Below are 19,595 nucleotides of genomic sequence, written 5' to 3'. Positions count from 1 at the left end.
GTATCTAGTGTGGTAGTGAAGATTTTAGAGAGGTTGATAAGAACTTGCATACAGAAATGGGTAGACAAACAAGCTATACTGCATGGAACAGCATGGGTTTACTAAAGGAAGGTCATGTTTTAGCAATTTGCTCATATTTATAACAATGTTACAGCCAAGTTGGATAAAGGGAATGGGTACACTATGGAAATGTTGGATTTTTCTAAGGCTTTGAGAGGATGCCACATGAAAGACTGTTGCATAAACTAAAGAATATGGGATTGAAATATAAACTCAACTTGGATCAGGGAGATGGTTGACGGACAGATATCAAAAAGTGGTATACAGTGAGTGTGAATCTGCCAGATTTGACCAGTGTACCTCAGGGTTCAGTCCTTGGGTCATTATTGTTCAATCTGTACATTAATGACATCAGGCAGGGTCTAACATCAGATGTGCAATTGTTTTCTGACAATTGCATGAAAATATTTAGGCAGGGTAATCAGGGATGCTACTGATATTCAGCACTTACAAAATGATTTGAATAAGCTGGAAATTTAGGCAAACAAAAATGGCTTCAGTTTAATGTTAGTAAGTGTAAAGTTATGCACTTAGGCATGATTAGAGTTCCAGTGGCATATTATATTAGCAAGGTTTATGCTACAAGAAACTGAGGAGGCAAAGGGATCTTGGCATATTGGTGGATAGGAATTTGAAGTTCAAAGTTCACATAGCAAAACTTGCAAATACAACTCAGAGGATAATTGCGATGTTGAAGCAAAACTTGTAATGTAAGGATAAGGAAGTCATTTGCCTCTTTATAAGGCTTTGATAAGATTACACCTGGATTATTGTGCACAGATTTGGTCTCCCGCTTCCAAGAGGATAAAAAAACTGTGGAAAGGGTACAAAGAAGAGTTACAAAGATTATATCCAGATTATGGGATTTAGATTATGAGGACAGATTGTATGTGGATTGCAGACTCTGGTTAACAGGAGAAACAGGAGTGATATGATAGGGGTCTATAAACTTTTGAATGGGTGTTATAGGATATCATCTGATGAAATTTTTCATTATATGGCAGGTGGGGAGATAACACAGGGGCATCCATGGAAGTTAAGTTTGTTCACAGTCAAGAAAGGGTTAAGAGTTAGGTTTTTCTCCCTGAGAGCATTGAATGGAATAGTTTGCCTTTAGGGATAGTCAATGCATATAGTGTGAATGAATTTAGAGGAAGGTATGACAGGTGATTTGGTTGATTTATAGCCTCCCTCGATGAGTCCTTGATTCCCTGGAGGTCTCAGATAATAATAATTTATTGTCAAGTATAATTTAAATCAAAGCAAAGAAATCCAAAAGTTGGAATTTAACTTTTTTGATGGCATATTAAATGATAAACTAAGACAAATAAATGAAAGTAGTGATATAGAATAGAATGATTTTAAAAACCATTTTAATAAATGCAGCAATAGAACATTTTGGAACAAAAGTAGAACAAAAACAAAGAAGAACCTTTGTTTTTGTTCTACTTTTGTTGACTTCTAAAATTTATGGCAAGATAATAATGAAACTAAAACTGATATAATGCAAACTATTAATATAATTACTATAATTACTAGACTTACTAAGGCAATTAATGTTAATTGTCTTAGTAAGTCTTAGCAACCTTAATTTAATTCATAGCCAAGTGAAAAAACTTTCTACAGTAACAACAAACAATCCATGAAAATATGTATGCATGCAGACTTTTAAGTTTCCGCTCTATATGAATCAGTCTGTATTCCCTTAAAGAACTTATTTATGTTTATTTCATATAAATAAATTCTTATATCCTTATACTTTACTTTATTTAATGCAGATAGAACTCTCCAGACGTGGTGGAATTATGGCATCTGTGTACAGTTCTCAGCAATCAGATAGCCTTTTGACTCTTGATTTGTCATTAGAAATCAACCAGAAACTTCAGGCAGTCCTTGAAGATACATTATTAAAAAATATTACTCTGAAGGTATATTTTCATGTTTTTTAAATCATGAATAATATTTGGAATACACACTTTATTCTCATCTGTGTTTTGAATACTACTTTCAAACTAGTAAACTATATGAATGTGATGCATCCAAAAAGGTAATAAGTGTAAAAATGTGTATTTCCTTTAAGACAATTTACTGTCAAGCCACTATAGGAAATCACTAATGCAGCATCTAACAGCGAGACTCTGAACATCTGTAATCTCCTTCATGATATTATGGAATTCAGGAAACGGTTTACAGATGTTGATAGAAGCTCACTGTTAAGCTCCATTAGCGGTTTGCTATCATAGGTTGATAAAGTAAACTGTCTTAACAACTGTCAGAAACGAGAGAATGAAGTAGCAGAAGTTAGTACTGAAAGCCTTGAAACAGAAAGTATTAGAGTCAATGAAATTCCAGGTTTAAATGATCGTGAAAGAAATGTGAAAGAGAGTTTAAATGAGATGATTGAAAGTAGTGGTAAGAGAGTATGTGTCGAAGTTGTGGTGGTGGTGAAAGTTCAGGAGAATGTTTGCTTGCATATAGTACTTCACAAGACAAAGTGCAAGATTGAAAGGCTGTAGAATCAGCAAAAGATTAGTCAAAGTGAGAACAGAAAAAATCAAGAGGTCTTTGAAGCCAAGAAGAGAGAAAGAGCATGAGCAGATGATTTTTTTACAATGATTCTGTGATAAGGGGAGTACTTCACGAAAGTGCTACAAAGCCTTGTTTCCCTGGTGTGAAAACTAATAATATTAGTAATGCTGTTAGAATACAGAAAAGGAAGGTGAAAGAATTAATTGTTTTTTGATTGAATCCAATGACCTGAGAGGTGAGAAGTATTGCATGAGGGAAGATGGGAAAAAGTTAAAAGTGAAAAAGAAGAGTGAAATGGTGAAGTTCGGAAATTTGCCTCTACCACGCTATGATAGAGGCAAATTGAGAAGGAGGGTGACGCTAATGAATCAATACACAGGTTGTACAGAAGGATTGATGTAGCGTTTGTGGACCTATGGCCTGATTTTGATGGACATTTGTATACTTGTACAATTTGTACGGTGTTGATGGACTGTAATTGAATAGATTTGGAGTTAGGTGTCTAGATAGAGCTTTGTTCACCAAGAGTGGAAGCACAAAGTCAGGAAAACTAAAGAAATTAGGGTGGACATAGACAAGTGTGTGTGGAGGCACCCATGAGGCAAATGAGTGTGAGAATGACTCTCAAGTGCAGAATCTAGTCTCTGAAGCAAAAATATTGAGTGGAATAGTCAGTTCATGAAGTAAAGGTGGTTGGGGTGCCTAAAGGGATGCTGCAGTATCTATATACTAATGCCAGAAGTATTAGGAACAAGAGAGAGAGAGAGTGGATTTTGGGCATTGATTAGTGAAACCTTACAAAACACTAATGGCATTAATGAGACTTGACTAACAGCAGATGATGTAGTTACAGGGATAGAATGTGAAGGGTTTAGTATTTTCAAGGAAGACAGAGTAGACAGGACAGGAGTGGGGTAATGTTGATGATAGCAGATGAATTGCAGCCAACAAGAGTAGGAGTCAGTCGTGCAGATGGCAGTTCTTGAGTCAATCCAGTGTGAGATTGATTCCTATAATATGACAAAAATATAAAATTAGGCACTCTTAGGCTATGGGATGACTGATTATGTGGAAGACATGCTGATGCCTGTCTTTCACATAATCTCTGGAAGACATGCATCAGCAGATTAGTACAATGAGTGCAAGTCTAGTAATTATTATGGAGAACTTCAACTTCAGAGACAGATTTGAAGGAGGGAGGATCACATGGAATTTTTACACTTGGTGAGAGATAATTACATGAAGCAGAATGTGACAGTGGGGACTGAGGGTACAAGAGTTATAGGATCAGAAGACCTGTCCATAACGCAGGTGGCTACATTGCCACCGAATGGGGAAATGTGGAAATTCCAGTTAAGAAGGGATATGTGTGGAACTATAAAGCAGGTGATTATGATACACTTAGGAGGCAGTTTGAAGCAGTACCATGGCATAAAGATCTGCAAGGGATGTTCACAGTGCATGGGGGATAGTCAAAGGATATTTGGAGGAAGCAGTAGCACACTGTTTACACAAGGTCAGGAAGGTAAATTGGGTAAGAGTTGAATGGATGAGTAGTATCATATAGCATGAGCTGCAAACAACGAAAATGTTATGGAGAGGATTATTATTACCTCCATAAGGTATATAAGGAGAAAGGTGGCTGGCTAACTCATGAACAGATCAAGGATCAGGCAAGAGAGGTAACCAGCATGGTAAGGAGGAAAAATTCAAATAATGAGAAGAAATTAGTTGAACAGGTGAAAGGAAGTTCCAAAGAAAGTTTTTGTAGCAAGTAGGAGGAAGAATGACTATGGAAGTATAACTTTAATGAGCACATTAATAAATTTAGTTTAATCCTTTATCCAAGTGTGTGCAAACAAAGTTTGCACCTGAAAGTATCTTCAGGACTGGGGTAAAGTGGTACAACACCGGGCAACTCCTTGCAAAGGTGGAGCAAGCTACCAACACTCCTATCTCAGTATCTCCTATAATGCAAAACACATCTCCTTGCAGATATGTATAATGTTATGCATTAAGGGAAGGGCCACTACCCAGGCTAGTTTCGACCTTTATTTAGGTCTCTTCAGTGGGAGCTAGGCCCAAGTGGAGATACCAGGCAGAAGCATTAGCAAGGTCATCAATAAACTTTCACCATCTTTCTCTAAATCCAGAGTAATTTAATAAAAAGGTGGCACACCATTTGGCAGATCCTATAGGAGATGACCTTGCTAATGCTTCTGCCTGGTATCTCCACTTGGGCCTAGCTCCCACTGAAGAGACCTCAATAAAGGTCAAAACTAGGCTAGTGTCCCTTCCCTTAATGCATAACATTATACATATCTGCAAGGAGATGTGTTTTGCGTTATGGGAGATACTGAGATAGGAGTGTTGGTAGCTTGCTCCACCTTTGCAAGGAGTTGCCCAGTGTTGTACCACTTTATCCCAGACCTGAAGATACTTTCAGGCGCAAACTTTGTTTGCATACACTTGGATAAAGGATTCAACTAAATTTATTATAGTCTGACCAAGTGAAAAATAAACTTTCAACATTTAATGAGCACAGATGGTAGAGAGGTAATGGAGGCAGATGAAATTGTTGGGTTTTGTAAGGGTATCTCATTCAAGTTAAGATATCATTATGACAGAGTCTGATGTGAGAACAGATCTTGAAGAATCAGAGATATCTAGTATATTGTAGAATCTGAATGCAAATACAGCTGTGGGGATTGGATGAGGTATTGACTCACGTTTTATGAGAATGAACAGGAGAACTGGTGATGCTTTTTAATGTAATTAGGCTGTTTAATGTCTAATGACGAATACTAATATTAATGACTAATGACTAGACTGTTTAATGTAATTTCAGGAAAGTTGAAGGAGGAAAGATAATTATTTTCATAAAGACAGAACTAAGTCTGTGGTAGCAAATTATAGACCAATTTGTATCTCAGGAGAAGTGATAAAAGTTCTGGAAAAGATGGCCAAAAAGAGAATTTAGGAATGGGTGGATGAAAATATGATACTCTACAAGGGGCAGCATGGCTTTGTGAAGGATCAGTCATTCATGCCTTAGTAATCTACTGAATTTTTATGATAGTTACAACTGAATTGGATAAAGAGAATGACTCTACTATGATACTTTTCGATTTTGCAAAGGCATTTGACAGGATACCATAAGGAATTATGTTATGCAAATTGCAATAAATGGGGGATGGATATGAAACTGGTTATATAGATAAAAGGATGGCCAAATACCAAAAAGTAGTATAAAAAGTGTTCGTGCAATAGAGTTATACGGGTATGTATTAGAAGTTTTGTGTGCGTAATATCAAATTAGTAAAATTAATTATTATTTTCAGATATTGTCGTAACATTACCCCATTAATCATGATGTCAGATAATCCAGTTAGACAGAAGGAGAAAAGAAAAGCTATTTCTTTAGAAACTAAGATCCAAATTCAGCATATTTTGGATTGAACAAAGCTACCGTGAGAATGATTGAAGAAAATGAAGAGGCCATTAGAAAATCTCTTCTTTATGGAATAAAATTAGGTGCCAAGTCGTCATCGTATATGAGAAACATAAAAGTGAAGATGGAAAAGGCCCTAGTGATGTGAATTTGCTCAGATTATTAGTGAAGACAAAATAATAGAAGCTGTCCTTGAGATCTCGATGAAAAAGAAAAAAGTGGTGATGATGATGAAGAGATTCCACTCACTGCAGGATTAATTAAAGAAGGGTTTCAAATGGCTAGTAAATTGCAAAGTCGTTTTCTTACATTCATGACTTATTTTTCACGGTATTAAAACACACACACACTTTTATCACAAAGATGTTTTATTAACTCTTATATTTCGCTGATTTTCAAGTCAGCATCATCAGAGCACAACACACTTGTAAATGCGACAGTGAGTGAGTGAAACAATATAATTGTAAAAGACAAAAGATCTCAAGTCCTTTTTTTTGGTGCCCTCTAACGAAAAAAAAAAAAAACAGTAGCTATCCAGGAGTTTTTCTTAGGATAACCGTTTCCCAAATTTTTGACAAATTAATGCAACCATATTTGTTAAGGTTGGGAGAATTCTCCAAAGCCATTGCTGACTCCAAAAATAATCTTTCGGATCTATAACGACTCCTAAATAGCACATTCGTTTTCCTCCATCTAATCCTCTGTGAAGGAGTGTCCAAAGCGGGGTCTGCCAGTCCCGACTTGCCATAGTAATAGTAGCGAATGTATCTTTCATGTTCTTCCAGGCAGATGTTCACTGATCTTCCTGTTTGCCCATAATAGACAAGTCACAGTCACAAGGCACTTCATACACTCCTGGGTGTGCTAAAGGGTGAAGTTTATCCTTAGGCGAGTGGATCAGAGTTGCCAGCTTGACATGAGGTTTGAAAGTGGTGTGAAGGCCTTGTTTCAACAATACTTTGGCTATCTTTTCCGATGTACTTCTGATATAGGAAATAGAAATTGTCATGTCGTATTCTTGTGTATTAGGGGAGGGCAGAGTAATGGGCCTATGTAGTATTTTAATTATTTTGTAGGGATTGTAGCCGTTGGCTAAGAACATATGGCGCAGATATTGGAGTTCGGTGGTCAGAGCTGTATCGTTAAAACAAATGGCTCTGTGTGTAAGTGTTTTTAAAATGTCGTACTGTTGGACTGGATGATGATGTGATTGTTTATGTAGGTATCTTCCTGTGTGTGTAGGCTTTCTGTAAATAGAAAAAGATAGTGATCCATCTGAAAGGCGGGTGACTAATGTATCAAGAAATGGTAAACAGTTATTTGATTCTTTTTCTACTGTGAAGTGAATTTTGGGGTGTTGGCTGTTTAGGTAGATGACAAAAGCATCCAAAGTGTCTTGTCCATGGGGCCAGATGGCAAACACATCATCTACATAGCGTAACCACACTTGTGGCTTGTATGTAGCTGTGGTAAGTACTTTGTTTTCAAAGTGTTCCATGTAAAAATTTGCTAACGGGGGAGAGAGGGGGAACCCATAGTAGTACCATTAATCTGTTTGTAGAATTTTCCTCCCCATGTAAAGTAACCTGTATTCATGGTAAATTGAAATAATTCAAAAATATCTGGGGGAAATTTAGACTTGATTAAGTCAAGAGTGTCTATAAGTGGTACATTGGTAAATAAGGAGGTGACGTAGAGCTTAGTAAGCTAAACAGCTCTACAACAAGAACTATTCAACCTGTTAAATCCTCAAATATGGACTGTCCTACAGCACATCTCCGAAGTTGCAGCAAAAAAAGAATTCACAAAAGTAAAAAGCAAACACCTAAAGAAATATGAACTCCTACAACAGCGCCAACATACGAAGTCCCGACCGCAACTTCGACGAGACCACGTGGTTGTAAACCTATCGTCGGAAACACTCACTGAATAGGCCAAGAATGCTGTCAGTCTAGGACATAACTTTGCCGTTACACCCAAACAAATTCCTAAACTAGAAATTATGATGAAAGTAGAACAGGGTATCCACGATCTTCCGCCAGCAATGGCCAATAACGTGCGACTAGATATAGCAAGTATTATAAACAAGGCTAAGCCTCCAAAAAGCAATATGCCACGTAAGCAAATAACTACCCTAAAAAAGTTATATAATAATAAAAATATTATTATTACAAAAGCCGATAAAGGAAATGCAACAGTTATCATGAATAAAGAAGAGTATAACAGAAAAATGCAAGATCTCATATGTGACAGTTCCACATATCAAATTATACATCGAGACCCTACGATGTCCCAAAAGAAAAAAGTGACATAATGGCCCAAATAAATCATCAGGAAAATAAAACCAATTCATGTTAAACCACCCCGTATTTATGGATTACCAAAAATCCACAAAACTAATATTCCCCTACGCCCCATAGTTGATAGCATAGATAGTCCCACATATAAACTGGCCAGGCATTTAGCCAAGTCGCTTGCCCCCCCCTTTACTGGCAACTCCTCTACTTTTGTAAAAAATTCATTCCATTTCAAAACACTGGTTAAAAATCTAATCCTAAAAGATTCAGACATAATGGTTAGTTTCGATGTCACCTTCTTATTTACCAATGTACCACTTATAGACACCACGCACACTTTGTGATAAAAGTGTGTGTGTGGTGTTGTTAATACCGTGAAAAATAAGTCATGAATAACCATCAACATCTAAGCTTATCTGTTAGATCGTTTTCTTACACATGATCCAAAACTGAACGAGCTGAACAGTTTAAATGTGAATTGAAGTCATGTATGGTGTGATATAAAGAATTATACAAAGATCTAGTCAAAACAGGATCTCAAAGAAAAAGTTCATGATAAAAAAATAAAAAAAAAATTAACCTTCAGAATTATTGGAAATTGGTGCTAATTTAGTTCCTTTTACTGAAGAAAATGTTTCACCTTTGTATGAACAGGACAGCCTGTGTTTCAAGTGATGGAAATGATTTAATTCCAGTCTCACACAAAAGAATACAGCTACTGCCAGAAAGTGATGCCGAATAAAATTTCACTAATAACCATATGTGCGGATGTATTTGGGCTTTTTCATTTAAAATTAAAAAAAATATTCCATTAAAACGAAATAGAGTTTTATTCAATGATTTTCATATGTTTTGTTTGAAAATAACTTATTGTTCATATCAGGGTTTCACATCCGGAACCGTTCTTCTATTTTTTCATATGCACTGTATTCTTTTTTGCGTGGTTTTTTCTGGAACCAATCTGCTGTGTAAATAGAGAATTGAGTGTATATGAAAAAAGTGGTATGTAAAAGTAATTAAACAAAATTCATGGGAAAACATTAGGAAGAATATAGAAGATAAATATCAAGAAGGTGGCAAAATGCTTTCGCAACTATAGAAAAAAAAGCTTAGAAATCAAGGAAAGATTACTGTAAAAGAAATTAGAAATGGCAAAGGTAACATGAAAACTAAACATAAAGATAGTCTAGATGTCTGGAGTAACTACTTTAAAAGATTACTGAATGAAACAAGTGAGAACAGCGATAGAAAACAATCAAGAAGAATGCAATCGGGGGGGGGGGGGAATACATATCAATATTTGAGATAGAAAAACTATCAAACATCTGAAGTGTAGAAAGGCACCTGGAGTAGATGATATTTGACCAGAAATGCTCATACATGGCGGTATAAAAGATTTACAGTAGCTATACTGCATAATTCAGATGCCCTGTTCACAGGGGCAAATTCCAGATAATTGGAGTAGAGCTCTCATAGTATCCATCTGTAAAAAAGGAAAATAAAACTGAATGTGAGAGTTACAGAGGAATTTCCTACTAAGAGTTCCAAGTAAGATTTTAGGTAAGCATACTTGAGAAGAGGTTAAGAAAATTTGTGGAAGAGAAGCAGCTGGGTTCAGGCCAAATAGATTGTTGGGATCAAATTTTCACTTTAAGACAAGTAGTTGAGAAATCATGTGAGTATAAAAAGAATGTGTTTGAGTTTTGTAGAGCTGGAAAAGGCATATGACAAAGGGCCGAAAGAAAAGTCTTATGAAATATAACATTATGTAGCTATACATAGTCTATATTTGAGCTGTAAGACAGAAGTTATTCAGTCTTGTTAGGGTATCCTGCTCACTTGTAATGGATTTATTTAACAGTATAGCATCATCTGCATAAAGTAAAGAGCTGAGCTTATATATCAATTTTGATATCAGTTTCCGATTGTGTCTTTTTGGTATCAAAAATTTATATCCAATGATATTTTAGCAAATTCTTTGCCTTCGTCATTTATTTATTTATTTGTATTATGCATATTACGATAATATCTAGTGCATATCCTCGTAGATATGTTGAAAATATAATGTGAAAAATATCATATATGGAATGATTCAAAATTTTTGCTCATTTTGAAGATTTTCTAATGCTTCCCCCCCCCACCTCCTTATCCTCTCCTGGAACTCAATTGCATAACTACTCTAAATTTCTATGCAGGTTTGAAAGCTTTTCTAGACAGTATTCAAAATCAATTACTTCATTTTACCGTTTTGACAAAAGATATACGGCAATCAGATTGTACTGTGAAGCTTCTAATTCTGTTCTATTTATTTGCAATCTAAAACCAGCTGTTCTACTTTCTGCTGAAATTATGTGAAATTTTAGAGATAATATGCTATATTTTCACCATGCAAAATTGTTTATATGCATACCACACAAAAGAAAGTTCAGTAGTATTATTTTTGTTTGTTTTTCTTTAAAAAAATCTAAATATTACTTCTTCTGCTGCTGGAAGCTATTTCTAAAATAATCTACGTCTTATAAATACTTGGTAATATCCTCTTAGCTGGAAGAAAAGTTGAAGGCTTATTACTCTCAGTGCTATTGAGAAGAAAGGGGAGAACATTAAAGTGCCTCAGACTGTAGTGCAGAATATGTCAAGAATGGCTTGTTTCCTTTTCGATTGTTGATTATCTATATCCTAACAGAAATACTGACATTTCGTTTACATGCTTATACATTATTTATGCCAAAATAATTGCTTAATTTATAATGATCAGTTTCACTTTTATTATCAAAAATTAGAAATTAAATCATACAATTATCTTGAAAAAGAGGATTTGAATTATTTTCAAAGAAAAGGTGCATATGCGTTTCATAATCTTCTTTTTTTTTGGGGGGGGGGGTATAGACCTAATCAATCTACGGATATTTCAGATAATTTATTTCATAAATAGTTCGTAAGACAGCTGTTACAAACGTAAATCACTTGGGGAACATATCCATTCATTTTAGTGTAAAATAGTAGCAAAGGTTCGGTTACTTTGGTTATCTAATCTAGAAGAAAATGTTATGTCTGCTGAGATTAGAATCTTACGTGAATAATTTTCCTGACATGATTTCTCTATTCGTTATAATGTAACCAATTTCCAGATTTTTTCCCTCCTGCAGACTCCATGTTATATGCAGTGATTTCTTCTTTGTACTACAAGAAAAAAAAATCAGATAACAGAAGAAAAATATGTAGTATTTTCTTTTCCACTGGCTGAATTTACAATGTGCTTTCTTTGTGTTTTGAAAAGAAAATGCAAATGACTTTTTTTTCTTACTATTTTTGCCATTATAACATCTCATATAATTATAAGAGTGACATTTTACTGTTTTTCTCCCACACGAGAAACAGAAATAAGGTAGTAATAATATTGTTGATTATGTCAAACTTCATTGTTGCAGAAATTTTTATTACAAAACGTTGTAATATATATATATATATATATATATATATATATATATATATATATATATATATATATATATATATATCCCCGAAACAAGAAATTTGGAACCCATATCACATCAATGTTGAGTGTTGGCAAGGTGAAAATGTTCCCGTTATTATTTATATATTTCATTTATTAACTTGGGGGGCTATGCCCAACCCCCCGTGTTCCGGTCTGGTAGGCCAGTTCTCCTTCAATTGTGATAACTCGAAAGGAGGTTCCACCCCTGAATTATGATGACTCGACACTCAGGGTATCCCCTGAGTTTCAAAACGTTTCAAAAAACATGACATAAAAAGGCTTATCATTTTATATATATATATATATATATATATATATATATATAGGGTAGATTTTATTTCATTATTTTTTATTGATTTGGTGAAATACTTTACCTGGAATACTCTTTCCAGTTCCTCTGGAACTGGAAAGAGTATTCCAGTTCCTCTTATATTTTATTCCTTCGAAAATATCATTCTGTGTCATAAAAAAGAACTTAAAAATTAGCCTTCAAGATGAAAAGGAAACAGTACATTCAGGTATCCCTCTATCAATATTTGTAGTCCTGAAAAGGACTGTTTTGATGGCCTTGAAAACAAACATTTTTTATTTCATGCTGTTCAGAATTTAAAATTCTTGAACAGTGTGGAACACCTTGAAGCAAGGGTAAACACACAAAGCAGTTTTACATTCAGGGCACCAGATTTTTGTTTCCTTTCTGATATTTTTTTTTATTACATACATAACATTTGATGCAGGTTTTTTTTTATTAGCCATTGGTGGTAGATTTTCGGGATAATGGTTGGAGTTAGCAGCGTTCAACCTCAGATGTCTGGCAGGATTTCCTGTTTTTCTGCTTGCTGAAGAAGGCGCACGTGCATGCAGCAATGCTTTCGCAATTTCTATTCTGTATTCTAGATATGTTATGGTAGACAAACAATTTTTCTTGTGCAGGAGGACACTGTTCCAAATAACAAAATCTAATACATGTCCAAACACTTTTTTGTAATATTTTTTATGCTGTTTCCTCATTACAGAGTAGAATGATAGCTGCTGATCGCACCTGTCGACTCCACCCATAGTGTCGTTGTATGCACACACAGCAATGGGTTTTTCTTTCTTCAAACCATGCTTCTCCACGGATTCCGTTGATGGATTGTGCAGGGAAGACAGCAGAAAAACATCTTTTTTGTCTTTCCAACTTAGTGCAAAGACTTTCCCTCGCTGATAAGCTCGGATTTCCCCCTTCGATAGCTTTCCTGAAGCCAGATCTGGAGGCATATCTTGCTTTTTTGCATTTACAGTACCATAACTATCTGTACGATGCTGTAAAAGCAAATCAGCGAGTTCAGGATATGTTATGGTAGACAAACATATTGTAATTTTCCATTGTAATGCAGTAACCTTTCCCCAGTAAAGGGTCTGGTAACTGCATTACTGCACGCATCGACAAGGGGAGATCCGAATATTTATCATGCTCGATTACAGTTTGCTTTCCCGTATAAGGTTTGAAATCCCAAAGGTATCCACTTTCCGATTCGCAAAGCATAAAAAATTTTACTCCATACTTCGCTTTCTTTTTGGGAATATACTGCTTACATTTCAGTCTACCTTTGATTGGCATAAGGCTTTCATCGATACTCAAGTCTTTCTCAGGAATGTAGAGTGATCTACATTTCTGATGGATTATCATCAGAAAATCATAAATTTTGTTGAGGACTGGGCAAGGATGTGTTGCCTGATCGTATTCCTCATTATTCTGAAAATGCAAATACTTCATGATGAGAGTGAATTGTTTTTCAGTCATAACATCACGAAAACATTGGCGTGTTCAGAATCCAGTCTGTAGACCAATACATTTCGAGAGCGGGCTTTTTCACGATAACTTGCACAATCAAGAGTGCTATAAATGTAAGGACCATGTTGATATCTATTGGGCTCCAAAGTTTACTGCCAGAATGTGGACTGTACTCAACTTGCTGATGTTGTTGGCAAGCATAAAGGTTAGTCTGTTCCACTATGAAGGAAAGAATATCATCGTTTAAAAATAGACAGAAAGAGCTTAAAATATTACTGGAGTCAAAGTCTTCAGTAATTCCTGGCTTACCTATGAAGGGAAATCGTGGACAAGCTGGTGTACATTCAGTGGCGATCACCCATTTTCTGCACGAAGACATATCTAAAGTACAGGCATTTCTTCCAAGCAGAAAGATTTCTCTCCTCATCGGTAGAACAAGAGCTGCTCGAAAGGCGAAGGCTCCAACTTTTCTGCATCCCACAAAGTTTTCTTTTCTTCCCATGAGTGTCACTGCTACTGCTGTTGCTGCTTGCCATCTTGTAAATGAATTGTGTCTTGGGTATGCTTACTAATTATTCTTTTCTGCCCAGCTCAAAGCTAATGGAGATTACTAACCCCCACTGAGAAGCAGAACAATAGAACATGCAGCACACTAAAGAGCCTCAAGCAATATCTGAATATTTTACAGGCAGAAATTTCTTGTTTGGTTTTCCACTTTCTTTATTCTGATATTACATTTGAAGGATGACAGTGATTTTAAATATTAATTTCGCCTATATCTGAATATCACATAATTTCCTGATTTATATTAATCAGGAAATAATATGTATATTTTCTGATTTATAATTTGCTAATTTATAATAATCACCACATAGTTTCAGTATCAAAAAATTAAAGTTATGTGGAACAATTACTAGAGAAAAATAACGAATTAAATAAAAACTACCTATGTTTCATAACAGTTTTCAGGTGTGGGATAGTAATGCAACGGGGTGGGGGGTTAAACTATCAGAGGCGAAATAAAGTTCAATTCTATTGTGAAAGGAAATGAAATTTCACATTTGATATACATATTTTGAATGATAAAAATAAGCAAATGTATCACTTACTTTAAAAATTGGAGAATAAAATATCTGAATTATGCAGAAAATATAAATTTAAATCATAACTGTTAATTTCATTTTGTAATGACCAATTATACAAGGAAACCAAGAAAGCGAAAGTATACAAAGAACAGTAGATCACTATATAAAGAAAACATTTAGTGATATTAAAGAATTTCATGTTATTCTCTATAAAGCAAAGTTGCTCAAGCCTGTCCTAAAGGAAATCTGTGAAGTATTCTTCGATTTCAATGGTTTTGTACAAAAATAAAAATAATATAAACTGGAACGTCGGCAGCCGGTTTTCTTTTCTTTTTTTAAAAGAATATTTCAAATAATTATTGTGAATTACTTTCTTCGAGAACAAAGAAAATTTTTTTGTCTAGTAAGCAATTAGAAAATAATTAGCACAAAAAAATAAAAAATTAAATTGGTTCTCCAAGGTAAGGCAATATTTAAGTGAACAAATTATACGAGATCTTTATTTTGTCCAGACATTAAAATTATATTGTACAATAAAAAGAGAAAACAAAAATATAAATAATTTCTCTATTTTTAGTCTATCCTATATAACTAAAATCCAGTTACCCAGCATGGAACAAGGAAGTGCGTTTCATGTTATAGGCAACTGAGAGGCAGCTGCGAACACGAGATAATCCGATTAACTGTTCTCTTCAGCATGAGGTTTATCACACTTTCTAATGGACATGACAGTCAAATTACGCTTCTTATCCAGGTTCTTTCAACAGGTGGGCTATCCAGATTTAGCTGGACGTCTATAGACGTCCTAGCTGTTTGGGAGGTTAATAAAAAGGTGGCACACCGTTTGGCAGCTCCTATAGGAGGAGATGACCTTGCTAACGTTTCTGCTGGTATCTCCACTTGGGCCTGGCTCCCACTGAAGAGACCTGAATAAAGGTCGAAACTAGTCTGGGTAGTGGCCCTTCCCTTAATGCATAACATTATACATATCTGCAAGGAGATGTGTTTTGCATTATGGGAGATACTGAGATAGGAGTGTTGGTAGCTTGCTCCACCTTTGCAAGGAGTTGCCTGGTGTTGTACCACTTTACCCCAGTCCTGAAGATACTTTCAAGCACAAACTTTGTTTGCACACACTTGGATAAAGGATTAAACTAAATTTATTATAGTCTGACCAAGTAATAAACTTGAAATTTCAACCTTGAACCAAATTGTAAATTATAGTGTTACTTTATATATATATATATACACACTGACACATTTTATGCAGTTTTTTAATTGTTTTTATTCAGGAAAATATCAACACCTTAGGAGAAGAAATTTCCCGGTTAACTAAAGAAAGATCAGAGCTATATAATCAGTTGCAAAGAAATCGGAATGGAAAGTGATATTATTTATTTTAGAGTAATAAGTGTTCTTGTCGTCTTTTTTGGACAGCCCAGTTATTGTACAGAAAAATACTTTTGTATTTATTATATTAAAATTTATAATATTTATGTCATTTGTTTTGCCGGTAGTTAAATGTGCTGGAATCACTGCATTTCATATCTGTGGCTGTATGTGACTAATATAATATCTTATATTAGCTCATACATTATATTATCCCATATATAGCTGGTAGCCACATATTGCTCCACAGAACCATAATTGAAAGAAACAGTCAAATTAGTTTAAAAATCACCTGATCACAAAAAAGAATTACACTTGAACTTACTAAACTTAATTCCAATAGCAGTGCATACTATTATAAATTATACTTTTTTTTATAAGCCATACTTTCTGTGGTAATCCAAAGCAAATAGAAAGTTGGGGTGGGTATGAATATTTTGTGTAAATGTCTTTAGGTTAGAGTGAATTTCATTGCTTGGTGTGAGCCCATCACTCTGCTTTTAGAAGCCTGAAGTAGCTTAATAAGGTTCCTTGTTTCTCTAACAGGGTTTCTAGATTATTTAAACTTTAGTCCATTTACTGTACTAAGCCTTTCAAGGTTGAAAAGCACATGAAAAATAGCAAAATAAAACAAAAAAAAGATCAGTTGTATTTTTTTATGTTGCTTCCACCCACAAAAGGTTATTTGCGAACTTATAGTACATGCATCGTGGATTATTTTTTCTATTTTTATTAATATATATATATATATATATATATATATATATATATATATTGAATTTAAAAAAATAAATTACGTGGTCTGGAAACCCTGCTCTAGGGACCAAACATTGAACTTTTTCAAGCTTCCAATAAGTGGGTCAGTGGTCTCACACTGATAAGACCACTGACCACTTATTGAAGGCTTCTTGAAATACATCTTCCACTTAATGACCATCCCATGGTGGAATTTGAACCCAAAGCCAGTTTGGCCAACCAGGCCTACTGTATGTTGATGTTTTTAGAAAATATGAAGCAAATTATTCTAAAGAATTTCTGATAAAGAACATGGTTAATCAGAAAGAGAAGTATGGGGTGGAATTCTTTGATGATTAAGATAATTGCTCTTTTCTGTAGAGAAAGAATTATTCAGGAGTTTTGTGGAACATCCCTCTTGGAAAAATCTGACCTGAGAACATACCTACTAAATACTGTTACAACTTGAACAGAACATTAACCTTTAATCTATCAGTAAATCATTTACAGCTTTCAGCACATACAAACAACATGTATAATGTGCATATAAGCAGCCTAAATGTTCAAAATATCCCCCTTTTGCCATCTACATACTGATGGTGGCACTCACATCCAACGGAAACGTTGCCACTGCTTGTTCCAAATTTACCTTCAGGCTGGCAGTGCTGTGATGTCATTTTTTGCAGGCTACTCTCTTTAAACATCTGACTACAATTAGAACACATTCACCTCCAACCACTGTTGGGTAGTCCTCACCTTGTGTGCAGGGGAAGTCATTTCCAATTCCTAGTCTGTATGTCAAGGCAAATGAATCACCTTTGTTGCTTTGACGTCAACAAGTGGCTCTGTTAGGCACACTGAAAATAAAATCCCTGCCAGATGACCCCACGTAGCCAACTATTTTTCATCCACAATTGGAGAACTATATATATATGTCACTTGACCAATTTAATCACCATTTAACGTGGAGACAGTTGCACTGATTTGGTAGTGTCATATTCCTCAGATTTATACTGGCTATATACACCTGACTTGTAACATGGCACATGCAGCTTGCCCATTGGGGTGTCTGTTGACTTATTTCTGAGATGTGTACCTTGCAATTCTAATTGTGTAAAATATTCCTTTGATCTCAAATTTTCTTATAGAGTGAAGACTGATAACTGGGCCTTAGAAATCAACCAGTTACATTTATAAAAATAACATGGCTGAACAACATGTCCAGACAGTTATTCTTTCTTACTACAGGCTCTGTAAGATGGAATATTAATTACTTAAATTGAGGGGATATTAAATCCCACATAGTTTTAAAACCGAATAAGAAACTCAAAGATCGGAATCAGAGAGTTTCTTGCCGAATATAGTAAACTATAAAGTATCGGCGACACTAGCGTTAGCCAATGCAAGTGATCCTAGTACGTAGTACAATACTGGGGCAACTCGTTGCAAAGGTGGGGGAAAGTTCAGATCACTATTCTTAGGTATTTTCCATAATGTAAAAACACATTTCCTAGGAAATGTATGCTGTTATTACATTATGGAGGGAGGTCACTACCCAGACCGGTTTCAGCCTTTTTTGAGGCTTCATCAGTGAGTAGAATGGGAGTTCATGTCTTTCATCATTGGCCTTTGGAGTATAAAGATTGCTGAGGGTCAGCAGGTAGTAATAGGGGAGATTAAAGAAAGGTAGAGTAGGATAGTAGTAGGTAAAAAGAGGCCTCAGTCAAACCGTTTAGCTGTATAACCCAGAGGTTGTGGCTAAAAGGTCTATAAAACATCATCTCCTTACACCTGTTCTAAAAAAAAAACTTTGAGATAAACTTTTCTTAAATGCGCTCGTAAAATACTTTTAAATTAACAATTTAACTGACCAGGTGTCTTTGGAGGTCATCTTCTAACACCTGTTTTAGTATAAAACTTAAATCAGATTTCATGCCTAAGTTTCTTTTAAAACTTCATTTAATTTTATTGACAAATAACAGGTTTTTTTTTTTTTTTTTTAAATATATATATATATATATATATATATATATATAAACAGTAAGAGAACTAGCCAACCTTACACCACGGGAAGAGCAAGATTTGGGGGAAGAATCTGGCCCGAGAGATGCCGTTCACAAGGAGCAGCACCGCCTCGCTGTAAGCCTTCGCAGCCCGGGTTCTCAGATCTGCCCCCTCCTATATGAACTGTAAGAACTCGTGAAGAAAGAAAAAGAGAAAGGGAAAAAAAAAAAAATAGACAAACATATTTCTTTTTAAAGGAAGAGACACGGTATGATTAAGCCCTGTCTCAGGACACAGAGGATAGGAGGTTTGCACCATTTATGTACAAACCTCCCATCCCCTAGTATATGTCTTTCTTGTGCGAAGAACCTAGGTAGGTAGAAATAGATCCCACTGAGTATTTTGGCTTGTATAGTGTTTTCATCGCTGATTTGGGACTTTTTCCGCACTTTCCAGATGTGATACTTGATTACATTGATGAGAAAAATTGTAAATTTCTGAATTTTCTTGACTGGTGGGGGAAATTGCAGGTACAAGACCTCCTGTAGGGTAAGCGGCTTGATTCCCAGTGCTGTGCTTAGTCTTTGCCAGACATATCGGGCGGGGGGGCACGAGTAAAAGAAATGTCCCACCGTTTCAATGCTCTGGCAGACGTCGCAGAAGGGGTCGCACGGTCTTGAAGTGTATTGGGACATAACCAGTTTCACCGGTAGCTGACCATAGGCTATTCGCCATGCCAGATCCCGGTGAAATGGCTGTCCCCAGCTAT

The 19,595-nt window shown here is 35.4% G+C and overlaps 1 protein-coding gene across 2 annotated transcripts in view; it reads left to right on the top strand.

The window, feature by feature from the left end:
* Golgin104 (coiled-coil domain-containing protein 186) overlaps positions 1-16,180 on the top strand; it is a 502,507-nt gene extending 486,327 nt beyond the window's left edge. Inside the window, exons 16-17 of one of the 2 annotated variants that reach the window (XM_090392368.1) lie at positions 1,839-1,988; positions 15,991-16,180. In XM_090392368.1, the coding sequence (XP_090248494.1) occupies positions 1,839-1,988; positions 15,991-16,086 (246 nt within the window). In that variant the 3' untranslated portion in view covers positions 16,087-16,180. Of the gene's footprint in view, positions 1-1,838; positions 1,989-15,990 lie in introns of those variants that run through there. The other variant, XM_090392369.1, reaches the window with a different exon arrangement.
* The last annotated feature ends 3,415 nt before the right edge of the window (positions 16,181-19,595 follow it).

This window comes from Typopeltis vanoorti, chromosome 5 (assembly GCF_054136105.1).
Source record: "Typopeltis vanoorti isolate ZY-2024b chromosome 5, IOZ_Tvanoo_1.0, whole genome shotgun sequence".
Lineage (NCBI taxonomy): Eukaryota > Metazoa > Arthropoda > Arachnida > Uropygi > Thelyphonidae > Typopeltis > Typopeltis vanoorti.
Note: the sequence above shows the minus strand (reverse complement) of the source record. Positions and strands in the feature narration are given on the sequence as shown.